This window comes from Chanodichthys erythropterus, chromosome 22, assembly GCF_024489055.1.
Source record: "Chanodichthys erythropterus isolate Z2021 chromosome 22, ASM2448905v1, whole genome shotgun sequence".
Lineage (NCBI taxonomy): Eukaryota > Metazoa > Chordata > Actinopteri > Cypriniformes > Xenocyprididae > Chanodichthys > Chanodichthys erythropterus.
The window spans coordinates 21971713-21998767 of record NC_090242.1 but is presented as its reverse complement, the minus strand read 5'-3'; the positions used below and the strand labels follow the sequence as shown (position 1 = coordinate 21998767).

The window sequence follows — 27055 nt, the reverse complement described above, 5'->3', positions numbered from 1 at the left end:
CAGATGCATTTAACAAAAGCTACCTACAGTGCAAGCCAAGAACTAAACCCGTTATCATAGCAGCAGACATATAGAGCCAATTTCCAGTGTAAATTATCATCTATGTTCACATGGTTTACCTTAACACTACTAGTCATGAAAGAATGCATACTGTTAAAAATGTAAATTAATACATTTAACATTTTTTGCATTATGTAGCATCAACAGCATTCTTTGACAACTGAGAAAATCTGAAACACAGCAAAAAGGTATGTATGTAAATAAACCATTAGAAAGTTAGGTTTTAAACCTTTTTTTGATTGTGAAACATTTACTTATAAACATTGTCATGACAACTGTTTTAGCATGTCTTTCAAAAAAGTACAGAAAATAATTACATTTTACGTCTTTTTGGTACACGTGAAACATTTTCTCTTGCTGCAAGACGTGAAATAAAAACTCTTTTGCGCACTGCTCTAATATTTAATCCATAGATTAGCGGGTTAAAAACAGGTGGGACTATAACTAATTCTAAAGCAAAAAAATGACGCAGACTCTCTGGAATGTCATTTGAACCATATCTGTTATACAGGAAATCAAACATCATAGCAAAAGTGAAATTGATCAGTGATAATATGTGTGGCAGACATGTTTGCCAGAATTTCCTTCTGTTTTCTAAAGATGCTTTACATGCAGAGATCAGTTTAATGTAGGATACAATGACAATAACTGCACAAATACAACATATGACACAAATTACATATCCATAGATATTATTAACAAAAGACGATTCACATGACAGTTTTACAATTGACCAGTTGTCACAATATAATTTATCAATGTGATTTTTACAAAATGGCCTCAAGTTTGATAACAGGACTGCTGTAACTGTGACACAGTTGGGTACAATCCATGAAAACAGAATTAATTTCAAACAATTGAATTTAGTTAATTTGGAATGATAGTCTAAAGGTTTGCATATGGCTACATATCTATCATATGACATCACTGTTAATATTGTAAATTCACACAGTAAAGAGCTGTAAATAACAAAGGTCTGCAGAGCACACATGTGAGAGGAGATCACATATGAATCCAATATTAAATCAGACAGAAATTTAGGGTAGAATCCCGAGGCTCCATAAACCCCATTAATACACAGATGACTTAAGAATATGTACATCGGTTCATGTAGAGATTTCTCTCTTATAATTACAATGACAAGACAAATATTCACTGACAAAATAAGCAGATAGAGGTAAAGAAAACAATTGAAATATAAATGCCTATATGATTTTGAGTCTCTGGGCACCATAAGAGTCAGTTTCCCAGCATAAGACATGTTATCCATCACAAAATGGGTGATCTCAAATCACAGTCACAGTCAATGAATATCATAGCACAGAAGAAGGCAAATAAACAGATTCGCAGATGAAGAGCAGGGTGTTCCCAACTGGAAAAGACACGATGTTGCTTGGCTTTATATTAAGTGATTTGTCATTGGGGATATATGTAAAAGATGTACTAAGATGTCTTGAGATTACTTATTTACTCTTCAACAAAAAATTGCACTGAATTGCTGAAATGAACAAATAAATGTCACCCTGGACCACAAAACCATAAGGGTCATAAGGGTCAATTTTTTTAAAATTGAGATTTATACATCATCTGAAAACTGAATAAATAAGCTTTCCATTGATTGTTGTGAAGATATGACAATCTTTGGCTGAGATACAACTACTTGAAAATCTGGAATCTGAGTGTGCAAAAAAACAAACAAACATGAAACATTGAAAAAATCCATTGAAAACTCTCTCCAGAGTCCGCTCCAGCCAACGAGCCCGCTCCAGAGCCCGCTCCAGAGCCCACTCCAGAGCCCACTCCAGCCAACGAGCTCACTCCAGCCAACGAACCCTCTCCAGAGTCCGCTCCAGCCAACGAGCCCTCTCCAGAGCCCGCTCCAGCCACCGAACCCACTCCAGAGCCCGCTCCAGCCAACGAACCCTCTCCAGAGCCCGCTCCAGCCAACGAGCTCACTCCAGCCAACGAACCCTCTCCAGAGTCCGCTCCAGCCAACGAGCCCTCTCCAGAGCCCGCTCCAGCCACCGAACCCACTCCAGAGCCCGCTCCAGCCAACGAGCCCTCTCCAGAGCCCGCTCCAGCCAACGAGCCCTCTCCAGAGCCCGCTCCAGCCAACGAGCCCTCTCCAGAGTCCGCTCCAGCCAACGAACCCTCTCCAGAGTCCGCTCCAGCCAATGAGCCCACTCCAGAGCCCGCTCCAGAGCCCACTCCAGCCAACGAGCTCACTCCAGCCAACGAGCCCTCTCCAGAGTCCGCTCCAGCCAACGAGCCCTCTCCAGCCAACGAACCCTCTCCAGAGTCCGCTCCAGCCAACGAGCCCTCTCCAGAGCCCGCTCCAGCCACCGAACCCACTCCAGAGCCCACTCCAGCCAACGAGCCCTCTCCAGAGCCCGCTCCAGCCAACGAGCCCTCTCCAGAGCCCGCTCCAGCCAACGAGCCCTCTCCAGAGTCCGCTCCAGCCAACGAACCCGCTCCAGAGGCCGCTCCAGCCAATGAGCCCGCTCCGGAGCCCACTCCAGCCAACGAGCCCTCTCCAGAGTCCGCTCCAGCCAACGAGCCCTCTCCAGAGTCCGCTCCAGCCAACGAGCCCTCTCCAGAGTCCGCTCCAGCCAACGAACCCTCTCCAGAGTCCGCTCCAGCCAACGAGCCCGCTCCAGAGCCCACTCCAGCCAACGAGCTCACTCCAGCCAACGAACCCTCTCCAGAGTCTGCTCCAGCCAACGAGCCCTCTCCAGAGCCCGCTCCAGCCACCGAACCCACTCCAGAGCCCGCTCCAGCCAACGAGCCCTCTCCAGAGTCCGCTCCAGCCAACGAGCCCTCTCCAGAGTCCGCTCCAGCCAACGAGCCCTCTCCAGAGTCCGCTCCAGCCAACGAGCCCTCTCCAGAGTCCGCTCCAGCCAACTAACCCTCTCCAGAGTCCGCTCCAGCCAACGAGCCCGCTCCAGAGCCCACTCCAGCAAACGAGCTCACTCCAGCCAACGAACCCTCTCCAGAGTTCGCTCCAGCCAACGAGCCCTCTCCAGAGCCCGCTCCAGCCACCGAACCCACTCCAGAGCCCGCTCCAGCCACCGAGCCCTCTCCAGAGTCCGCTCCAGCCAACGAGCTCTCTCCAGAGTCCGCTCCAGCCAACGAGCCCTCTCCATAGTCCGCTCCAGCCAACGAGCCCTCTCCAGAGTCCGCTCCAGCCAACGAACCCTCTCCAGAGTCCGCTCCAGCCACCGAACCCACTCCAGAGCCCGCTCCAGCCAACGAGCCCTCTCCAGAGTCCGCTCCAGCCAACGAGCCCTCTCCATAGTCCGCTCCAGCCAACGAGCCCTCTCCAGAGTCCGCTCCAGCCAACGAGCCCTCTCCAGAGTCCGCTCCAGCCAACTAACCCTCTCCAGAGTCCGCTCCAGCCAACGAGCCCGCTCCAGAGCCCGCTCCAGAGCCCACTCCAGCAAACGAGCTCACTCCAGCCAACGAACCCTCTCCAGAGTTCGCTCCAGCCAACGAGCCCTCTCCAGAGCCCGCTCCAGCCACCGAACCCACTCCAGAGCCCGCTCCAGCCACCGAGCCCTCTCCAGAGTCCGCTCCAGCCAACGAGCTCTCTCCAGAGTCCGCTCCAGCCAACGAGCCCTCTCCAGAGTCCGCTCCAGCCAACGAGCCCTCTCCAGAGTCCGCTCCAGCCAACGAACCCTCTCCAGAGTCCGCTCCAGCCACCGAACCCACTCCAGAGCCCGCTCCAGCCAACGAGCCCTCTCCAGAGCCCGCTCCAGCCACCGATCCTTCTCCAGAATCCGCTCCAGCCAACGAGCCCTCTCCAGAGTCCGCTCCAGCCAACAAGCCCTCTCCAGAGTCCGCTCCAGCCAACGAACCCTCTCCAGAGCCCGCTCCAGCCAACGAGCCCGCTCCAGAGCCCGCTCCAGCCAACGAGCCCGCTACAGAGCCCGCTCCAGCCAACGAGCTCACTCCAGCCAACGAACCCTCTCCAGAGTCCGCTCCAGCCAACGAGCCCACTCCAGAGTCCGCTCCAGCCACAGGCCCACTCCAGAGTCCGCTCCAGCCAACGAGGCCACTCCAGAGTCCGCTCCAGCCAACGAGGCCACTCCAGAGTCCGCTCCAGCCAACGAGCCCACTCCAGAGTCTGCTCCAGCCACCGAACCCACTCCAGAGTCCGCTCTAGCCAACGAGCCCTCTCCAGAGTCCGCTCCAGCCAACGAGCCCGCTCCAGAGCCCGCTCCAGCCAACGAACCCGCTCCAGAGCCCGCTCCAGAGCCCACTCCAGCCAACGAGCTCACTCCAGCCAACGAACCCTCTCCAGAGTCCGCTCCAGCCAACGAGCCCTCTCCAGAGCCCGCTCCAGCCACCGAACCCACTCCAGAGTCCGCTCCAGCCAACGAACCCACTCCAGAGCCCTCTCCAGAGTCCGCTCCAGCCAACGAGCCCTCTTGAGCGTCCGCTCCAGCTGTCAAGCCCACTGTATTGTATTGATGTTGACACTTCATGGAACATGATCTTTACTTAATATCCTAATGATTTTTGGCACAAAAGAAAAATCTATATGTAACGAGGTCAGTAGATGTGGGAAGAAGAAGGCGGGAACCGGCGAACATTCAACAAAACTTTAATCTCAAAATAAACCAACAACAAAACGGAAGTAATGCCGGCAGACCCTCGCGGACGTCTGCCGGCCACACAAACATCATAAAACATAAAATAAAGTCCAGGCCTGGTCCTCTCTCGTCCTTCACTGTAGTCGCTCCTCCTTTTATGCTCCCGGAGCTCCTCCGTGAGGGACTCAAGGCCGGTGCGCCTCCCAGGTGAAGCTCATTAACACTCGCGCCAACGGCCTCGCGCCGTTCCCTCACGACTCTCGCCCGCCCTGGTCGCCACACTATAATTTTGACCCATACAATGTATTGTCTATTGCTACAAATATACTCGTAACTGGTTTTGTGGCCTTGGGTTACAAATGATTAAATGGTTTTATTCTTTAAGTCTTTCTTTTTTCTATAAATGTAAGTTGCTATAATATCTTGTGGTATACTTAACATTCAGCATTCACTTCAGTTTTTTCTTCTAATTCTCTTTACTTACCTTCTAGCTTTAAAAACGACATAAATGCACACTGTAACGAATTAAGAGATAATTATGCTAAAATAAAAATGTAAACAAATTACTTGTTTATTGAAATATTTAACATTCAATTGCAATGCCACTGCTTTAAGGATTTTCTAAAATGTGTAGTTTGGTAATCAAAGTATTTGTCAGGGATTTCAATGGAGATGAATCTTAATTCTCAGCTATAGACTTACCTCCCTTGTGTTTAATCAGTGGAAGTCATTCCAAAGAAAAGTTGTCTTCAACAATTTGAAATATCTTGCTTAGTCTTTGAATTTTTGGAGACATCACTATGACCATGCAGGGTATTTTTAACCAACAGCCATTTAGGCAATAGGCATTATTCTCGCAGGCATGGAGCTCAGTTGTAGCTAATGCAGCCTTGTAAAACCTTGCAATTAGTGCAACTATGTACTGCTGGTTAATATAAGTGAAGGTGACATGTGAAGGCCAAGTATAGTAACCCACTTGGAAATTATCCTCTGTATTTAACCCATCCAAGTTAGTGCACACACATTAGGAGCAGAGTAGTGAGTAGTGAACACACACTGTAAACCGTGACACACACCCAGAGCAGTGGTAAGCCATTATGCTGTGGTGCCCAGGGAGCGATTGGGGGTTAGGTGCCTTGGTCAAGGGCACCTCAGTCATTTCTTACCAGCACTGGAATCTAAGCAGCAACCTTTGAGTTACCAGTCAGATTTGGTAACCATTAGATCACGACTGCTCCCATGGAGCAGTAATAATGACCTAAATAGACTGGCATTTTGAACTTGCATTCTTTATTCTGCCTAAGCAAAGACTAAAAGGAATTTTGAGGCAATCATCCTACTCATAAATTCTTGCACATGTGCATTATTACTTTTTGATTGCGATAGTTCACCAAATGTTCACCTCATGTTACAAACCTATGCATTTTTTTTTCTTTGGAACATAAAAGAAGATATTTTGAAAAATGTTGGTTACCAAACAATGTCTGTTCCCTTTGACTTCCATTGTATAGACAAAAAAATACAGTGTTTTAATATGATTGTACAATTTGAGATATGTGAATCAATGCCATTGACAACATGCTTAGGCTGGGTGTTCATTAGATTCAAAACATTTCACGGTTCTACATACATCACACCAGAAATATGTTTGTTAAAAAGTTTGTCACTATTCATTTATAAAGCCAAATTTTATGTATGTATGTATTTATTTATTTATTTATTTAGCATGTATCAGTTTTTACATAATTAAGTTGTGGACCTTTTGTGAAACATTTTCTCTTGCTGCAACACATGAAATAAAAACTCTTTTGCGCACTGCCCTAATATTTAATCCATAGATTAGAGGACTAAAAACAGGTGGGACTATAACCAGTTCTAAGGCCAAAAAATTACGCAGACTCTCTGGAATATCATTTGCACCATATCGGTTATACATGAAATCAAAAAGGAAAGCAAAAGTGAAATTTATCAGTGTAAATAGGTGTGGCAGACATGTTTGCCAGAATTTCCTTCTGTTTTCTAAAGATGCTTTACACGCAGATATCAGTTTTACGTAGGACACTATGATGAAAACTATAAAGCAAACAAATGTGACTGCAATGGCATATCCAAAGACATTATTTACAAAAGATGACACACAAGACAGTTTTACAATTGACCAGTTGTCACAATATAATTTGTCAATGTGATATTTACAAATAGACCTCAAGTTTGCTAACAGAGCGGCTATAACACCAAAGAAATTGGGAACAATCCATGAAAACAGAATTAATTTCACACAGGTGTTTTTAGTTAATTTGGAATGATAGTCTAAAGGTTTGCATATGGCTACATATCTATCATAAGACATCACTGTTAATATTGTGATCTCAGAAAGTAAAGAACTGTAGATAACATAGGTTTGCAGAGCACACATATGAAAGGAGATCACATATGAATCCAATATTAAATCAGACAGCATTTTAGGGTAGAATCCTGTGGCTCCATAAACCCCATTTATACACAGATGACTCAAGAATATGTACATTGGTTCATGAAGTGCTTTCTCCACGAAAATGACCCCAACAAGAAGAATATTTATAGACAATATAAAGAGATATAAGGCAAGAAAACAAATAAAATATACATGTCTATATGATTTAGTTTCTTTTGGCACCATAAGGGTCAGTATCACAGGATAAGACATGTTCTCCATCATGGCAAGTTCATGGATAGTCCTTAACAAATATCATGCAGTACATTATTATTATTATTATTATTATTATTATTATTATTAATGCATTATTATTCAGCTAAAGCAGACATTTCATTAAGCTTCAATTATTATTGTTGCCTAAGGAAATAAAGCATTAAGAAAAAAAGGAAAATTTCCACAATTTCCACAGATGTGTTTGCAACTGAAAGTGATGAGTTCTAGCTTGGTTTTATATATAGTGATTTCTCATTAGGGAAATCTCTTAGAGATATTCTAAAATTTCTTGGGATTAATTATGTAGTCAAGGACAACACTTTGCAAATGACTTGATTTGTTAATAATAAAATAAAGGTTGAATTTAGTAACAATACCTGCAAACAGCCCCACATTTAATATTTAAAGCATTTTTTTACATTTTACTAAATGAGCATGCTTCTCACTTATAGCTCTCAAAAACTATAATTTTATTTCATTTGATTTGATATAAGGGCCATAATTAGTGAAAACTGCTGTCCCACAACCAAAAAAAATGTAAAAAGCATTTAAGTATTCACATTTTAGATGTTTACTAGGATCCTTCTATTATCTATTGAATCACACAATAATATTTAAAATATCAGTAAGCTTAAAGGGTTAGTTCACCCAAAAATGAAAATTATGTCATTAATGACTCACCCTCATGTCGTTCCAAGACCTTCGTTCATCTTCGGAACACAGTTTAAGATATTTAAGATTTAGTCCGAGAGCTTTCTGTCCCTCCATTGAAAATGTATGTACGGTAGACTGTCCATGTCCAGAAAGGTAATAAAAACATAATCAAAGTAGTCCATGTGACATCAGTGGGTTAGTTAGAATTTTTTGAAGCATCGAAAATACATTTTGGTCTAAAAATAACAAAAACTACGACTTTATTCAGCATTGTATTCTCTTCCGGAATCCTTTCCATTGAATTGATTCCATTGAATCCTTTTATCTGTCGGCGTTGGTAATGCACTTTTACCGGAGGCTGTTTTTTGAATGGAAGTCAATGGATGACAGGCTTCACTATGCTGATTAAACACCTTTTGTGGGGAAATAGCTAATCATTTAATTAATGGACTGCCTGTTTGCCAATCTTCAGAATGTTTTACACTAAACAATACTTTTGTTGGGAAATATATGTAGATTTTAGCTTGATAAAAATGTATTTTTTTAAGAGAAGGCAGACTAGGGAACGTTGCAACTGACGTCACTGCCATTACATGATAGGCTGAGAGGTGCCACATGTGATTAAGTTAGCCGTTAGGCTTTCTCCAATGGTAAGAGATACAGACCCTCTTGTCTCCCTATTATATACAATCTCTGGCGGAGTCGTGAACGCGAATTGACAGCAGACCTGGAAGAGAATACAATGCTGAATAAAGACGTAGTTTTTGTTATTTTTGGACCAAAATGTATTTTCGATGCTTCAAAATGTCACGGATGTCCTAATCGCCAAAAACAACCACGGCGACGTAATAGTGCATTACCAACGCTGACAAATGAAAGGATTCAATGGAATCAATTCAGTGGAATCAATTCAATGGAATCAATTCAATGGAAAGGATTCCGAAAGAGAAGACGATGCTGAATAAAGTCGTAGTTTTTGTTATTTTTGGACCAAAATGTATTTTCGATGTTTCAACAAATTCTAACTAACCCTCTGATGTCACATGGGCTACTTTGATGATGTTTTTATTACCTTCTGGAGCATTGTGAACTTCTCCCGCTGAGAACTGAGGGCGGCTCGACTCGCGTTCCTCGCGGCTCGGGTCCCGCTTCTGCTGAGGCAGAACGATGTCTCAGGTCGTGGGGTTCGCAAATGGATCTGACAATCTGACAGAGGGGTTAGAAACGGGCGCTGCCCTATCTCAGCCCTCACCTGTCAGATCTGATGTCTCAATTCGGATTCAAAAAGCATGCGCTGTGGTTTCTTCCGCTCCAGTTGAGGCAGCTGCATTAATGGCATCCAGTTTTGAGGAATTGGATGTTGTTAGTGTAGCAACAGGAGACTCGCCACTTCAGTGTCCTGCAAGTGAGGAGCTTTCGGAGGTTCTAACTCGTGCTGTGGCTAAGTTAAACATCGATTGGCCGGCCGAGAAACAAGAGCTGAAAGTAAAGAGCAAACTAGATGAACATTTCCTACCATGTAGGTCAGTTAAACCTCCGCGTCGGGGTTTCCCACTTTATTCCGACCTCCACACCGAGGTGTCGAGGTCATGGAAGAGACCAGTCTCATACCATGTTTACACACCTCAAACATCTACATATAGCAATGTATTGGGTATGAGAAAGCATGGTTATGGGGTGATGCCAAAGGCGCTTGTGAGCCATCTCTCCCTTCAGTCGTCCCTTAAAGCCCCGACACTGCCCACCAAGCCACTTAAAGCTACATCCATGCTGGTGGGCAAAGTATACTTAGCCGCGGTTCAGGCTGCAGCGTGCTTACATACTATGTCCATTTTGCAAGCATACCAAGCTGATCTGCTTAGAGGCCTGGGGGAAAGTGAAGAAGTGGGGGCGAATGACATTTAGGAGTTGCATCAGTCAGCTGACTTAGCTCTCCATGCCACCAAGGAGATGGCCAAATCCACTGGCCGATCTATGACAGCCTTGGTGGCCACGGAGATGCATCTTCTCACCAAAATCAAAGATAGAGATAAGACCTTCCTCCTGGATGCTCCTCTTAACCCTCTGGAGTCTGAGGCTCATTTGGGGCCTGGAGAAATTTTGACATACCCTGACATTTGTGCTTTTTTCAGTTGTTCATAAACATATTAATGACACAAGTGTCATTACACTGTATTCAGCACAAACTAGGCTACCATAATATGTGAGGAACATGTATGTACATGTTTGTTTTTTTGAAGGAATGACGTTTATGCGACTTCTGGGTATTGGAGGTTGTAGACTAGAGTTTTTGCTTCAAAATTATGTAAAAATTATCCTGCCTGCTCGTTCATATAAAACAATATATTGATTTAGTTTTTGTAAGACACTTTTTGTCAAGACGTATGCGTGGAGGCGTGAATCATCATGAATAATCCTGTAATTCACACCTGAGAAGACAAAAGAATCGCATAATGACCTGTAATGACTTGCATATTAATGAGGCCTTTCAGTCAGGTAGGCTGTGAAATAACCCTCTGTGATCATGTCTCAAGCTCATCATGGTGTATAACCCCGCCACAATGCCAGGACGCAAAGCATCCCCGTGAGTCATCCGAGGGTGGCTTGTGCTCTCTGATGCAGCCAAGCCAGTTGTTCCCTGCTGGTGCACCGCTTCAGGGCACCGTGCTGGCTCCACACCTCGAGAGGCTGGTTCCTTTACTAGATTTTCTGGCAGAATGGAAATGTCTGTCAAATATATCCCAGTGGGTTCTGCAAACGATAGAAAAGGGGTGTGCTATCCAATTCAGAATAAGGCCACCCCGATTCAGTGGGGTATTGCCCACAGTGGTGGGCCCCCGAGCATGCTCTGGTTTTGGCACAGGAAGTAGAGACTCTGCTGCAAAAAGAGGCTATCGAAATGGTTCCTTCCCCCAGCAGGGAGTCAGGATTTTACAGTCGGTACTTCATTGTCCCAAAAAAGATGGCGGGTTGCGTCCGATCCTAGATCTACGTCAGTTAAATTGCATTATAGCAAAGCTCAAATTCAAGATGTTCACAGTCAAACAGGTCCGAGGACTGGTTTGTCACGATAGATCTAAAGGGCGCATACTTCCATGTATAATCCTCCCACAGCACAGGAAGTTCCTGAGGTTTGCTTTCGGGGGCGAAGCATACCACTGTCGCCCCGCACCTTCACCAAATGTGTAGACGCGGCTCTGACGCCCTTGCACATGCAGGGCATCCGCATTCTAAACTACATCGCTGACTGGTTGATTCTAGCTCAATCAGAGCAGATGGCGGTTCAACATCGAGATGTTGTTATCGCACACATGAAGAAGTTGGGGTTGAGGCTAAACGCGAAGAAAAGTGTACTTTCTCCTGCTCAGAGAACCACTTATCTAGGCGTGGTATAGGATTCCATTGTCATGCGTGCTTGTCTGTCGCCTGCTTGCATAGCATCGATTCTCTCAGCTGTAACAGACATAAAGCTAGGCCAGACACTCACTGTCAAACATTTTCAGAGACTGTTAGGTCTTATGGCAGCAGTGTCCAATGCGATACCATTTGGCCTGCTGAACATGAGACCATTACAGTGGTGGCTCAAAAAGTGTACTTTAAACTTTTTAAAACTTTTAAAACTTTAAAACTAAAAAAGTGTCTCGCGAGGGAGAATTCTTTTCATGTGATCAAGGTCACGTGGTGATGCCTTTGTGCCTTAGTCACATGGAAACAACCAAGGTTTCTGTCCCAGGGAACTGTGTTGGGAGCTCTCTGTCGTCGCCTCACGCTAACGACAGATGCATCCCTCACGAGCTGGGGGGCGATCATGACTGGTCGCTCTACTCGGGGTCTGTGGTAGGACCATTATCTCAGCTGGCATAATAATCACCTGGAGATGTTGGCAGTATTTCAGGCTCTGAAACACTTCCTTCCAGACCTCAGAGACCATCATGTACTTGTTCACTCAGACAACACATTGGTGGACTCACTGTCCATTATGGTTCTCCATGACAAACCAAGCACCTCTGGGGCTGGACGCCATGGTACAGGCGTAGCCGAGGCTACGGCTGTATGCATTTCCCCCGATTGCGCTGCTTCCAGGAGTTCTGGAGAGAGTTCTCCAGGACGCGGTCCGTCTGTTGCTAGTGGCCCCTTTCTGGCTGGACCGAGTATGGTTCTCGGACCTGATATCCCTGCTAGACGGCTCTCTGATGGAGATTCCAATCAGGACAGACCTTCTCTCTCAAGCGAGCGAGTCAATTCTTAACCCCCGCCCGGAGTTGTGGAAACTATGGGCTTGGCCTCTGAGGGGGCTCAGATCATGATAATAATAATAATATAATAATAAAATTTTATTTGTACTGCACTTTACATTTGGAACAAATCTCAAAGTGCTACAATTAAGATCATTTAAAGATGATAAAATAGTAATAGATTTAATAGTTAAAAGTCATAAGTTCTCCTAAAAAGAAATGTTTTGAGTCCTTTTTTAAAAGTCACAATGGTTTGAGGTCCCCTCAAATGGTCGGGGAGGGCATTCCAAATCCGAGGTGCAGCAGAACAAAAAGCCCGATCAACCATAGTGCTGAGCTTTGTCTTGGGGATAAGAAGGCGTTGTGAATTCGTTGAACGGAGTGACTGAGGTTGTTGAGACTATCCTCCACTCCACAGCACTCTCCACGAGGAAACTCTATGCCTTGAAGTGGAGATTATTCACTTCATAGTGCAGAATTCACCAGTGGGATCCAGTTAACTGCCCCGTAGGCATGGTGCTGGAGTTCCTGCAGGAAAGAATTTCCACAGGGCTATCCCCCTCCACAATAAAGGTGTACGTAGTGGCCTTAGCTGCTTACCACGCTTCTTTGAGTGGTGTATCTTTGGGGAGACACCCACTTATTAGTCGTTTCCTTTATGGCACTATGAGACTTAGACCTGCAGTTCGTACGAGGGTGCCGGCCTGGGTCTTGGTCGTTGTTTTACAAGGCCTCTTGATGGCTCCCTTTGAGCCTATCGAAAAAGTTCCTGAGAAGTTTCTCACCCTAAAAATGTCTTTCTGCTTGCTATTTTGTCTCTCAAGAGGATTGGAGACATTCAAGCCGTCTCTGTGTCTCCCTCGTGCCTGGAGTTTGAGCCCAGCATGGTCAAAGCTTTCATGCACCCTAGACCGGGTTACATTCCTAAGGTCCTACGTCCACAGTGCTGTCCTGTGGAGAAAGTCAGAACAGTTGTTTGTTTGTTTTTGGTCACCTAGAAAAAGGTAACCCTGCATCTAAGCAGAGGATGAGCAAATGGGTGGTCAAGGCCATCTCATTTGCTTACGAGTTGGCTGGTCAGCCTTCACCTTTGGCTGTTCAAGCTCACTTGACCAGGAGTATGGCTGCTTCAAAAGCACTACTGTCAGGAATTTCTCTTCAGGAAGTTTGTGATGCAGCAGGCTGGTCCTTGGCACATACCTTTGTGAGGTTATATGAACTGGACCTTGGCTCCACTCCAGGGGCGCAGGTGCTATCGTCCTAGTGTGCGCAACGATTTCACACAGACGGTCACTTGCTCATATGGTGATGTGGGTATTAGCGTTCCTGCAGCGTTTCGACGCAGCTCGAGTTCCCTTGAAAGGTAAGGGAAGGCTGCGTTGCCCTGCCATAATCCCAGCATACCCATAAGTGACTTGCTTGCGTTTTCCAGAAGCTGAATGAATGGGTTGTCTGGTAGGCTTTATAGTTTCCTGGTCAGTGACGTCACCCGCCTATGACGTTCCATCACTCCATTGGACTCATTTCATACATGCTTCATGACACAGTCATGACACAATCATGCAATCAGGTGTTCCCGCAGCGTTTCGACACAGTGTCTCTTTCCCTACTCAGTGTAACGAATGGAGACTCAGGCAGGGATCCATATGCAGCATTTTATTAAAGTAGAGTGGTCGTACAGGCAGGGTCAAAACAGGAATAAACAGGAACAGTAAGGAGCAGGCAGAATCGTAGTCAGGGAACAGGCAGTAGATCGAGGCAGGCGGATATCATACACAGAACGGTATACCAGGCAAGGGTCAGGACAGGCAGCAACGGGTCAAGGAACAGGAACAGGCAACAACGGTAACAGAAAGGCAGACAAGATATAAACGCTCGGAATTGTACACTGGGGAAACAATACTTCGCGGTGAGGTGGTGTGAGTGGAAGTCCTTTATAGTCCAGGTAACAAGCTGCAGCTGGGTGTGGTGATTAGTGAGGAGTGTGTGCATGGCTGTATGTGGCGACAGGTGATTGGTGTAGAGTGAGCATGTGACTGGCGAGGGGAATGATGGGAAATGGAGTCCGGAATTAGACAGGGGCAGACGGTGATCGTGACACTCAGGGAACTAAGGTTATGTGCATAACTGAGATGTTTTAGTCCTTTGGCCCTACATTTTTGATCAAGAAATATTCCCGTGTCCCTCTCTTTCATAGCCTCTCTTTCATTGTAGATAGGTCCCAACATTTTGAGTTGCTTTCAAAAGTCTGAACATCTGTGTGGAACATCACTACCAAATACCTTTTTTCTGCAATTAAACGTGTTTAATCAGTGGGAGTCATTCCAAAGAAAATAATTTGTCTTCATCATTTTGAAATAACTTGCTTAGTCTTTGAATTTTTGGAGACGTCAATATGATCATGCAGGGTATTTTTAACCAGCATCCAAACAGCCATTTAGGCAATAGGCATTATTGTTGCAGACATGGAGCTCAGTTGTAGCTAATGCAGCCTTGTAAAATCTTGCAATTAAGTTGTATGTATAAGTATAGTAACCCATACTCTGAAATTGTCCTCTGTATTTAACACATCCAAGTTAGTGCACACACATTAGGAGCAGAGCAGTGAGTAGTGAACACACACACACTGCAAACCGTGACACACACCCAGAGCAGTGGTAAGCCATTATGCTGTGGTGCCCAGGAAGCGATTGGGGGTTAGGTGCCTTGGTCAAGGGCACCTCAGTCATTTCTTGCTGGTACTGGAATTGAACCAGCAACCTTTTAGTCACCAGTCAGACTCGGTAACCATTAGGTCATGACTGCTCCCACAGAGCAGTAATAATGGTCTCAATAGACTGGCATCCTGATCTTGCATTCTTTATCCTGTCTTAGCAAAGACTAAAATGAATTTTGAGGCAACCATCCTACTGCTAAATTCTTGCACATGTGCATTATTACTTTTTGGTTGCTTAAAGGGATAGTTCACCAAAAAAATGAAAAATCTGTCATCATTTATGTCATGTTACAAACCTATGCATTTTTTTCTTCTTTGGAACATAAAAGAAGATATTTTGAAGAATGTTGGTAACCAAACAATTTCTGACTTTCATTGTAATATGATTGTACAACCTGACGTATTTGAATCAATGCAATTGACAACATGCTTAGGCTGGGTATTGATTAGATTCAAAACTTTTTCTTTCTTTTTTTTTTCTTATTTTATTTTTTACAGATTGTACATACATAAAACCAGAAATATGCTTGTTAAAAACATACACTTAAAGTTTGACACTATTCATTTATAAAGCCCAACACATGAAATAAAAACTCTTTTGCGCACTGCCCTAATATTTAATCCATAGATTAGAGGACTAAAAACAGGTGGGACTATAACCAGTTCTAAGGCCAAAAAATTACGCAGACTCTCTGGAATATCATTTGCACCATATCGGTTATACATGAAATCAAAAAGGAAAGCAAAAGTGAAATTTATCAGTGTAAATAGGTGTGGCAGACATGTTTGCCAGAATTTCCTTCTGTTTTCTAAAGATGCTTTACACGCAGATATCAGTTTTACGTAGGACACTATGATGAAAACTATAAAGCTAACAAATGTGACTGCAATGGCATATCCAATGATATTATTTACAAGAGATGATGCACAAGACAGTTTTACAACTGACCAGTTGTCACAATATAATTTGTCAATGTGATATTTACAAATAGACCTCAAGTTTGCAAACAGAACGGCTATAACAGCAAAGAAGTTGGGAATAATCCATGAAAGCAGAATTAATTTCACACAGGTGTTTTTAGTTAATTTGGAATGATAGTCTAAAGGTTTGCATATGGCTACATATCTATCATAAGACATCACTGTTAATATTGTGATCTCAGAAAGTAAAGAGCTGTAGATAACATAGGTTTGCAGAGCACACACGTGAGAGGAGATCACATATGAATCCAATATTAAATCAGACAGCATTTTAGGGTAGAATCCTGTGGCTCCATAAACCCCATTTATACACAGATGACTCAAGAATATGTACATTGGTTCATGAAGTGCTTTTTCCGTGATAATGACCACAACAAGAAGAATATTTATAGACAATATAAAGAGATATAAGGCAAGAAAACAAATAAAATATACATGCCTATATGATTTAGTTTCTTTTGGCACCATAAGGGTCAGTATCACAGGATAAGACATGTTCTCCATCATGGCAAGTTCATGGATAGTCCTTAACAAATATCAATACAACCTAACACAAGTCAATATTAGTCAATGGTCAGTAAATCCATAACTAAAGCAGACATTTCATTAAGCTTCAATTACTATTGTTGCCTAAGGAAATAAAGCAGTCTAAAAAAAAAAGGAAAATGAACACACAATTTCCATAGATGTGTTTGCAACTGAAATTGATGAGGTCTAGCTTGGTTTTATATTTAGTGATTTCTCATTAGGGAAATCAGATATTCTAAAATTTCTTGGGATTAATTATGCTCTCAAGGACAATACAAAACTAGTGACTAGATTTGTTAATAATAAAATAAAGGTCAAATTTAGTAACAATACCTGTGCAAACAGCCTGGGTAGATATTTAAAGCATTTATTTATTTTTGAATTTTACGAAATGAAACTATGCTTCTCGCTTATAGCTCTCAAAATTATAATTTTATTTGATTTGATTTGATATAAGGGCCATTCTACATAATTGGTGAAAACTGCTGTCTCACAACCAAAAAAAAAAAAAAAAACATTTAAAAAGCATTTAATTATTCAAATTTTAGATGTTTACTAAAATCATTCTATTATCTATTGAATCCCACAATAATACTTAAAATATCAGTAAGCTTATAAAATCATCATTTATCGGGTACAATAACTGTCTCATAAATTTTGTTTCTAAATGCTCAAATCATGACAAAAAGCGGTATTTTTCAGGCTGGATCAAGCTAATGCGCATGCGCAGTCCTAAACGCATATCGCTTGTGTCTCATTTTGGAGGCGCACGTCTGACTGTTTCTATAGGAACCGGAGCTTAACGGCAGCTGCAGTGACACCATGACTTTACCAATCGTTGATTGGCTCTTATTTAGAAGGTGGGACTTATTCCGCCATATTGCGTGTTGCACTTTCTCCCATTCAAAACAATACGAGTGGCGCGTCTTGTATTATTCTATAGTCTTTGCCCAAACCCTAACCATTTCATTTTAAAAATATATTTATGATTTTTTTTTAAAAGTGAAGTTTAAAAAATATTTATTTTAGATTTTATTTTTAAATCATGAAACTTTATCTAAAAAAAAAAAAAAGAAAAAAAAAGTGTCCTGCATTTTCATGTCACTACCGAAACAGTGTATATTTTAGTCCATTGGCTGAGACTGATTTTAACCACACCCCTACATTTTTAATCAGGAAACATTCCCATGTCCCTCTCTCTCATAGCCTCTCTTTCACAGCAGATAGGTACCATCATTTTGAGTTAAATACGTTCAAATATCTGAAAATCTGTGTGTAACTTTAAGGAACGTCACTAAACCTGCAATTGCAATTATATGCGGAATTATTATCTTTACGTGCGTTGTGCATCGGCACAGCTTGTCAGCGTGGATGAATCTGTTCTGTGTTTTCAAAAAAAAGTTGGTTTTGTTTTTTTATGAGATTTCAGTGACGGTCGGTTTAATTTGGTTATCAGTTTTCAATGACATGTTTTATTCGGTTATAAGATTTTAGTGACAGCTGGTTTTGTTCGGTTACAAGATCTCAATAATGGTCAGTTTTGTTCCTTTACAAGATTTCAATGACGGTTGGTTTCATTGTCAGTCAGTTTTTTTTTTTTCAGTTATGAGATCTCAATAAAGTATGTTTTGTTCTTTTTATTTTCTTTTAATGGCAGTTGGTTTTGTTCTATTACAAGATATCAATGACTGTGAGTTTTGTTTCGTTACGTTTCGTTAAAAACTAACAAGGTTTTAATGATGGTTGGCTTTGTCTCTTCATAAGATTTAATGACAGTTGGTTTTGTTCCGTTACGAGATTTATATGATGGCCAGTTTGTTTCAGTTACGAGATCTGAATCAAAGACTCAGATGTATATTTTGCTGTTGGATTCCGTTCCCGTTAAATAGCTGCTGTCGTATTTTTCTCACCCCATTGGCAGATAATTTGCAAAATAAAAAACACACTTAAATTATTAATATTATTAATTAATTTATTTATTTATTTTTGGCCTGTGGGATACCATGAAAATTAATAATTTTCCGTTCTGCCAGTTTTCACCTCTGATATTATAACAGTTATAAGAATTAAACTTGTATTGTCTCAGAGGTATGCAGACGTCTTGTTGTTGGGTGCTGTTGCCATGGTAAATCATAATATCAGAGCTCCATTTATTATGGCTTTTCATAGTCATGGTGCATGCACTTAACTCAGAATCAACCTACTCAGAGTTGATTGAACTAACTCAGATCAGCTGTTCTGAAACCGAAAACTAAGATTTCCCCATCTCAGAATAAGTCAATTCAAAGTTTAAAATTTAACTCAGAGTTGGTTGAACCTCCTTATTGAAATGGGCCCCAGATGATGTTGGCTTCTTGTTGATGATACAGTTGTAATCATTACATAGTGACCTTATTTGCTGGGCTTTTGACCCTTGACTTTTTATCATTAGTGTTTCTCTGGTTGCTGTAACTGTGTTTGTTATGGCAAGAGCAGCAATGGAAAATGTGATCAGATACTGTCAGCTGCTTGATAATAAGAACATAATCATCATGTACTGGCTTAATTCACATATATTCCCCGGGTTTCACAGACAAGGCTTAAGCTAGTCCTAGACTAAAATGCATATTTGAGCTGTTTAAACTGAAAGTAACTTGTACTGACATATTTTAAAATGTGTCAGTTGTGATGGAAATATTTATGTACTTGTTTTAGAAATATGCAGACTAAGGATGCTCAGGTCAAAGATCATGTAAGCTTACTAAAGTCACTTGATTAGCTCAGCTCAGATCATTAAAAACCAATCACAAGAACAAATCACATTGAAAAGACTTGAGTGACATTGATTTTTACTCAGCTGTAAGGTTTAAAATTGTATGTACCTTTCTGTTCAGGGACTCACTTGGTTGTTGTGACCAGTGATCTCCCGGCCGTAAATAAAACTTCATTTCTGCAAAGAGCAACTTGGAAGTCGTGTCAGGTATATGCTGCGCAGCTGAGGAATAGAAGTACTAAAGATTCTACGTTCAAAAGACCACAGCAGAGACAGTGATAGTGTTGGAAGACTATAGAGTCGTCCTCGGGGTGAGGTTGTAATACTCTGAGTTAGTATTAATGATCCTGTGTCGGACCAGCGTACACCTGAGAAGGACGGTGAGAGTGTATAGATGCTAAAGACCTGTGTGCTCATGTGTGATTGAGATAGTGATAGTAGCTTCTTGGCGGGACGCCGTCACCTTACTTTGGGAAGGGAATTACCTCAAAGTATTTGAAATGTATTAGAAGTATTCGAGAAGGGAATTACCTTGAGATACTGTAGTATTATGTTGTATTATATTCAAGACGGGAATTACCTCGAAGGTACTATGTGTCACAGATCCCTTGTTCCCCGGACTCCATTTCCCATGATCCTCCTGTTTCTTCACCTGCACTCACTTCCCTCGTCATCTCCCCATCATCACGGATCACCTGCACCTGGACTCTAGTATCTGCACTCCCTTTATAATGCACTCACTCCCTGCACTCCTTGTCCGTTCTCTGTTGTGTTTAATGTATGTTTGGTGTTCCTGCCCTTGTTTATATTAAAGTCTTATATGATTGCGGAAATCCGTGATCTGCCTCGTCTCTGCACCAGCATCCTTAACAGAGGAACGGACCTTAAACGTTGGATTTTCCACAAAAAAATATGGAGACTTTCCCGGCTCCCTGGCTCCAGCTCCTCCAATGCCTCTCACCCATCTGTCCTCCGGCGATCGCCTAATCGGGCTCCTGCAGGTAGGTCCTTCGCTGGAGAGGTATGTGGAGGAGTTCGTTGAGCTTGCTGTTTTGTCTGACTGGCCTGAAGCATGTTTGATCTCCTTGTTTCTGGATGGACTAGATGATGACACCATCCGTTTTGGTGAACCCGATTATCGTTTCTCCTTAAGCGAAACTATAAATTCCATTTTGTGGTTAAATTATTCCAAATTTGTCGTTGATTGGGTTCAGGATGGGTGTCTGTCTCTAGTCCATCCAGAAACACGGTTGGCCGGGCCAGTCAGTCAGCCACCGTCTTCCTCCGCATACCCCTCCAGCGAACTCCCTGCCTGTCCTACACGGAACCCACACTCCTCCACTGGGTCCCGAAAGTGGAGGAGGAGGAAGCAAGCCGCTCCAGTCTCTTCAGAGCCCGCTCCAACCCTCTCCAAACCTGCTGCTGAGCTCTCTCCAGTGTCCGCAACCGAGCCCGCTCCCGTTCTTACGGGAAATTTAATAGTGTTCGAGGGGATGATCTCCGAGCCCGCTCCAGCCCTCTCCGAGCCCGCTCCAGCTTTCTCCAGCGAACCCACTCCCGTTCCAACGGGCATTCTAATTGTGTTTGAGGGGATGGACTGGCCCTCTGCTCCAGCCGCCGCCTACGAGCCCTCAGCTCCAGCGTCGCCGCCGCCGAGCCAGCCGCTCCAGTCTCAGCCGCCGAGCCAGCCGCTCCAGTCTCCGCCGCCGAGCCAGCCGCTCCAGTCTCCGCCGCCGAGCCGGCATCTCCAGTCTCCGCCGCCGAGCCGGCATCTCCAGTCTCCGCCGCCGAGCCGGCATCTCCAGTCTCCGCCGCCAAGCCGGCATCTCCAGTCTCCGCCGCCAAGCCGGCATCTCCAGTCTCCGCCGCCGAGCCGGCATCTGCAGCCCCAGCCTGCCAAGAGCCCACTTCAGCCCACAAACCCACACCGTTCATTAGACTCTTTAAGACACTCCTAAACCTCCCCAAGTATTTTTTGGGGGGGGGCCCAGTACCTGTGGGTGGGGAACTCCTGAGCGGGGTTTCGGGGTCGCCAGAGCCGAACCCGGCTCCTGACCCGCCATGGCAGCCCGCTGCACCTGACCCTCCATGGCTGCACCTGACCCTCCATGGCAGCCCGCTGCACCTGACCCGCCATGGCAGCCTGCTGCTCCAGACCCGCCATGGCTACCCACGGCTCCAGACCCGCCATGGCAGCCCACTGCTCCAGATCCGCCATGGCTGCCCACGGCTCCAGATCCGCCATGGTTCATGGATCCGCCCTGGAGACCTCCGTTCCTGTCCGCTCCTCTCCCTGCACCTGCATGAGATCTCCAGGGCACCAACCCCCCCTCCCGGTTGTTCTATCCACGGCGCGAGGACGCGCCTACCGGGAGGGGGGGTAATGTCACAGATCCCTTGTTCCCCGGCCTCCATTTCCCATGATCCTCCTGTTTCTTCACCTGCACTCACTTCCCTCTACATCTCCCCATCATCACGGATCACCTGCACCTGGACTCTAGTATCTGCACTCCCTTTATAATGCACTCACTCCCTGCACTCCTTGTCTGTTCTCTGTTGTGTTTAATGTATGTTTGGTGTTCCTGCCCTTGTTTATATTAAAGTCTTATATGATTGTGGAAATCCGTGATCTGCCTCGTCTCTGCACCAGCACCTTAACACTATGATATTGTAGTATTGTATTGTATTATATTCGGGATGGGAATTACCTCGAAGGTACTGTAGTACTGTATTGGTACTGTAGTACTGTATTGGTACTGAGTATTATATATATTATATTGACAACTGGAGGTTGTTTGAATTGTTAGTGGTGAAGTCAGATTTGTATTGAGAATTTCCACGACACAGTGTAATTGTTTTATCTCAAAAAGCACACCAGTGATGTTTTTTTTTTTTTTTTTTTTATATGGTATGTTTATAAAAGCTACTTAAATGCCCTACATGAACTAAGGCCTAATCCTTGCTTAGTCTAAGCCCTGTCTGTGAAACCAGGCCATGATGTTGGAGTTTTATAAGATTATATTTTATTAAGTATTATATATATTATATTGACAACTGGAGGTTGTTTGAATTGTCAGTGGTGAAGTCAGATTTGTATTGAGAATTTCCACGACACAGTGTAATTGTTTTATCTCAAAAAGCACACCAGTGATGTTTTTTTTTTTTTTTCTATGGTATGTTTATAAAAGCTACTTAAATGCCCTACATGAACTAAGGCCTAATCCTTGCTTAGTCTAAGCCCTGTCTGTGAAACCAGGCCATGATGTTGGAGTTTTATAAGATTATATTTTATTAAGTTAATTTTATTGTTGTGTTGTGGCTCTACATCAAGAAATTCAGCAGTGAAAAACTAAATGATTTAAAAAATGTTTTGAGCTCCTTTATAAAAAAAACATTTTGCACAAAACACTTTTAAACCCCTCCAAGTTTGACACACAGACATCAAGAATCAGCCTATGGATCTCAAAAACAATGACTTTGTTTGTTCTTTATGCTGCAATCAATGCTTTCTGGATGCATCATACAAAACGCATCCATGGCTCCAAGAATGCATTGCAGCATGAAATATGTCACCGTTGAGATTCATATGTCTGTCTGAGTAAAACTCGCAGGAGTTCAAAATGTGTAAATTGTTATTTATCTGTGCTAGATCTCTTGTTGAATCACAACACAACAATAAAATGAACTTTGTTCATTTAGTTGTTTAATCAGATCTTGAGAGATTTAGGGGTGGTTTCCTGGACAGAGATTAAGCCTAGTCCTAGAATAAAATGGCCCCTTAAACCAGATTAACAGAAATCTGCTTTATCTGTCATGTTTTATAATAGTCCTTGAAATGTTTACTAGAACTCACCTGATGTTTTCATTTTGAAATAACATGTTTCAGTTAAAGGATTAGTTCACTTTTAAATAAACTTTTCCTGATAATCTATTCACCCCCATGTCATCCAAGATGTCCATGTCTTTCTTTCTTCAGTCGAAAATAAATTAAAGTTTTTGATGAAAACATTCCAGGATTTTTCTCCATATAGTGGACTTCAATGGGCACCAAACAGTTGAAGGTCAAAATTAGTTTCACTGCAGCTTCAAATTGTTCTACACGATCCCAGATGAGAGATAAGGGTCTTATCTAGTGAAACCATCGCTAATTTTCTGAAAAAAATTGAAAATTATATTATAATGCAGAAAATGAAAATTATGAAAATTATATCTTGAACTAGCTCTCTTCTTCTTCTTCTTCTTCTCTATTAGAATTCCGGCAGTGTAGACACTGCTAAGTGTATTACTGCCCTCCACAGGTCAAAGTCAAACTAATTGTTATATACTAGCATATTGCATATATAAATTAGTTCAAAACTTTGACCTGTGGAGGGCACCCCATAATGTCTTCTTTTATCTTCAGTTGATTACATCTAAAGGCCCCGATATACTTCAAACAAAATCGAAGAACGAACTGATGTGACATCATTTCGAACAAAATCGGGCCAAAACAAAGTTCGTTTTATCTTCTTTATTATAGTAGAAAATGTAGTTGTGCTTCTGATGAAATGAGGCACTGACACTGTTTGTCATGTTTGATTCTGTAAAGCTGCTTGCTTTTAAGCAATCTATTGAATAAAGTGCTAAATAAATGTGAAGTGACCGGAGTGCTAAATTCTGTGCTATCCCCATGTGGGGCCTAAATGGAAACCGAGGACAAAACTGGCTGTGCCCCAGTTAGATAGCCTAGATGACACCCATTTAGATCCACATAGGTGTGCTGGCTTGGAATATATCACATACACATTTCACTCTTCATTAGAAATTTCCTTACCAAAAACACATTTTGTGACAAATCATTTATAAACAACAACAACAACAAAAAAAGTGTCATGCTGTTTAAGCATTCAGAAAAGTACAGAATTATTTATGTTTTACATTTTTGCATTTACATCTTGATGCAACACATGAAGTAAAAACTCTTTTGCGCACTGCTCTAATATTTAATCCATAGATTAGAGGATTAAATACAGGTGGGACTATAACTAATTCTAAAGCCAAAAAATGACGCAGACTCTCTGGAATGTCATTTGAACCATATCTGCTATACATTATATCAAATAACATAGAGGAAGTGAAATTTATGAGTAATAAAATGTGTGGCAGACATGTTTGCCAGAATTTCCTTCTGTTTTCTAAAGATGCTTTGCATGCAGCGATCAGTTTAATATAGGATACTATGATGAAAACTACAAAGCTTAAAAATATGACAGTGACAATATATCCATAGACATTATTTACAAAAGATGATGCACAAGAAAGTTTTACAATTGACCAGTTGTCACAATATAATTTATCTATATGATAAGTGCAAAATGGCTTCAAATTTGATAACATGGTGGCAGTGAACAAAGAAAAAGTGGGAACAAACCATGAAAACAGAATTAATTTCACACAGGTGTTTTTAGTTAATTTGGAATGATAGTCTAAAGGTTTGCATATGGCTACATATCTATCATAAGACATCACTGTTAATATTGTAAATTCACACAGTAAAGAGCTGTAAAGAACAAAGGATTGCAGAGCACACATGTGAGAGGAGATCACATATGAATCCAATATTAAATCTGACAGAAATTTAGGGTAAAATCCTGAGGCTCCATAAACCCCATTTATACACAGATGACTTAAGAATATGTACATCGGTTCATGAAGTGCTTTCTCCATAATAATGACCATAAAAAGACGAATATTCATTGACAATATAAGCACATATAAGGCAAGAAAGCAAACAAAATATACATGTCTATATGATTTGGAGTCTTTGGGCACCATAAGAGTCAATATTACATAAGACGAGTTATCCATCATATGAATGATCCTTTAAATCACATGAAGCATAATGACAATTCAATAAAAAAATGTATACAAAACAATATTAACAAAGGTTCAGATAAACAGTTTACATCTCATTATAGGCTTCAAAATCCACAGTTGACTGAAGGAATGACAGTGAGTCTCTCACAAATAAACAGACTGTTGTGAGGATTTGATGGTTTTTATTAGCATTTTATCATTAGGGATTTCTGTAAGAGATGTACTGAAATCTCTTGGGTTTAATTGTTAACTCATGGGGGAAAAATGAGAAAACACCTTTATTTAGTTATAAGTAAAAAAAAAAAACAAATAAGCCTTTTTTCCACTTTTTTATGAATTTAAAAAACTTAAAAAACAGTTGTTGTGTATAACATTATGTACATGACACATTTACAGTACTAAATAGATTAACAAAATACATATTCAAAGTTATTTTCAACTACAGGTATTAATGTTTTTGTGTACATTCTTTGCACCAGTTAGTATTGTTGTGTGTAGGGATGGATCCTGGCACATGTAAAATTTTAAAATACAGTTCAGTTGTCCATATGCTGCTATGCCTCGTGCCACAGTGACAGAAACTGATTTCACCAACATATTCCTGGATCAACATCTTTGTAGATCCTGGAACAACATTCTAATCAACCAATCAGATTTCAGGAACAAGTTTAGAGTTTATGTCAAGTTTAGTCTTACAACCAGGTTTAGGTGCTTCTACATCAATGTTATTCACTTCATTCATTTCATTATATCATTTCACAATTTAGGGACTAAGGTTCAGTTTATGGGTAGGGAATGGGATATGGTTAAGATTAAATTTTCAGAGAGGAATGATCCAGGATAAACACAATAAAAATCTATGTGGATATTTGTCCCCTGAGACATATTCTCTGTGTGGCTGTTTATGGTGATTATTTTTTGGATATTATGATTTTAAAATATAAATATAGCCTATATATTTGTATAACATTATGTAGTATGACTCACAGTACTACAAAATCTTAAAAAGACAAAATAATTTGGATGTCTAAGCTGTTCAAGGATGCGATTATTAACGTTACTGTTGTATGAAGCAGAGCAGGACCGAGTGTTGTGGGAGCTGAACGAGGCCGCTGGAGCGATTGCGCAACACATGCCGCGAGCAGTTGAACTTTTATTATGCCACAGTCGCCGGTAGGGATGTCCCAATCACGTTTTTTTGCCCTCGAGTCAGAGTCATTTGATTTTGAGTATCTGCCGATACCGAGTCCCGATCCAATACTTAATAGCCTACATAAAAAAGAATAAAAAAGAGCGAAAAAACAGATCCAGGAACAGTGCTTTTCAGGTTTTTCAGGTATTCAGTTTTCAAATAGTAATCAAACATAAAATATCACTGCATATTATCTTTACTGTATAAAATAAATAAAGATTAATCATTATTGAAGTTACAAAAACTATTCAGTTAAGAGCAGTGAGTGATTTCTTTGTTTTTTGTTGTTTCATTTAACATTAAATACAGGCAACAGGAATAGTTGTTTTCCCTTTAAGACATGCACGATCCAGTACATATACTGTTCCACATGCGCTGTCTTTCTCGACTAATATACGTTCACTTAAGACATAACCGACTATGTTTGCTAGGATACTCGCTAGGACGGGCATGTTGACATAATTTTTGTATGAATGTGGCCGCCGAAGCGCAAGACTTGAAAGAGAACTCAGTATTTGCGCGCTGACTGGAATAAGCGTGTGCGCGCTTCGGATGAGCGCACACAAATCTTCTCACAGCGCGTGCGAGTTCTCTTTCGCGTCTTGTTCTTTAAGGTTTAAATCAGCAAGGCTTAAACGAGTTAGTTTAAATACAGACAGCAACGTGTGCTGTTCAGGTCTCACCTGCGCTCGCACGCTATCAACACCCGGGTGATGGCGGCGTAAATGACTGGACATTAGAGCAGACGGCACTCGCAGTGAACAGTTTACAAAGAATGACTGTTTTGTCCACACTTTCTG

At 42.2% G+C, this 27055-nt stretch overlaps 5 protein-coding genes across 5 annotated transcripts; 1 reads left to right on the top strand and 4 right to left on the bottom strand.

Annotated features, from left to right (window-relative positions):
• Positions 1-373: 373 nt before the first annotated feature.
• Positions 374-1330, bottom strand: LOC137012269 (olfactory receptor 14J1-like). Its single transcript, XM_067375401.1, has one exon. It carries the CDS (start codon positions 1328-1330, stop codon positions 374-376), a length of 957 nt encoding a protein of 318 aa, XP_067231502.1.
• Positions 1331-1336: 6 nt separating this feature from the next.
• Positions 1337-2965, top strand: LOC137012268 (cell surface glycoprotein 1-like). Its single transcript, XM_067375400.1, has 2 exons — positions 1337-1340; positions 1800-2965. The coding sequence occupies exons 1-2, from the start codon at positions 1337-1339 to the stop codon at positions 2963-2965; spliced, it is 1170 nt and encodes a 389-aa protein (XP_067231501.1).
• A 3425-nt stretch (positions 2966-6390) lies between these two features.
• On the bottom strand, positions 6391-7347 carry LOC137012267 (olfactory receptor 14J1-like). The gene has a single exon (XM_067375399.1). It carries the CDS (start codon positions 7345-7347, stop codon positions 6391-6393), a length of 957 nt encoding a protein of 318 aa, XP_067231500.1.
• Positions 7348-15507: 8160 nt separating this feature from the next.
• On the bottom strand, positions 15508-16431 carry LOC137013117 (olfactory receptor 2AT4-like). The gene has a single exon (XM_067376733.1). It carries the CDS (start codon positions 16429-16431, stop codon positions 15508-15510), a length of 924 nt encoding a protein of 307 aa, XP_067232834.1.
• A 5118-nt stretch (positions 16432-21549) lies between these two features.
• Positions 21550-25054, bottom strand: LOC137012266 (olfactory receptor 5M3-like). The gene is made up of 3 exons (XM_067375397.1): positions 24139-25054; positions 22083-22130; positions 21550-21572 (listed from the first exon to the last, which is right to left on the bottom strand). The coding sequence occupies exons 1-3, from the start codon at positions 25052-25054 to the stop codon at positions 21550-21552; spliced, it is 987 nt and encodes a 328-aa protein (XP_067231498.1).
• Between the last annotated feature and the right edge of the window lie 2001 nt (positions 25055-27055).

Coding starts and splice junctions, on each gene's coding strand:
- LOC137013117 (XM_067376733.1), bottom strand. CDS start 16,431: ATGGAGAACATGTCTTATCCTGTGATACTGACCCTTATGGTGCCAAAA.
- LOC137012269 (XM_067375401.1), bottom strand. CDS start 1,330: ATGGATAACATGTCTTATGCTGGGAAACTGACTCTTATGGTGCCCAGA.
- LOC137012266 (XM_067375397.1), bottom strand. CDS start 25,054: ATGGATAACTCGTCTTATGTAATATTGACTCTTATGGTGCCCAAAGAC. Junction 22,131..24,138: donor TTCATGTGTTGCATCAAGAT/GTAAATGCAAAA, acceptor GCATTTAAGTAG/CTTTTATAAACATACCATAT. Junction 21,573..22,082: donor AAAAAAAAAAAACATCACTG/GTGTGCTTTTTG, acceptor CCCTCCCGGTAG/GCGCGTCCTCGCGCCGTGGA.
- LOC137012267 (XM_067375399.1), bottom strand. CDS start 7,347: ATGGAGAACATGTCTTATCCTGTGATACTGACCCTTATGGTGCCAAAA.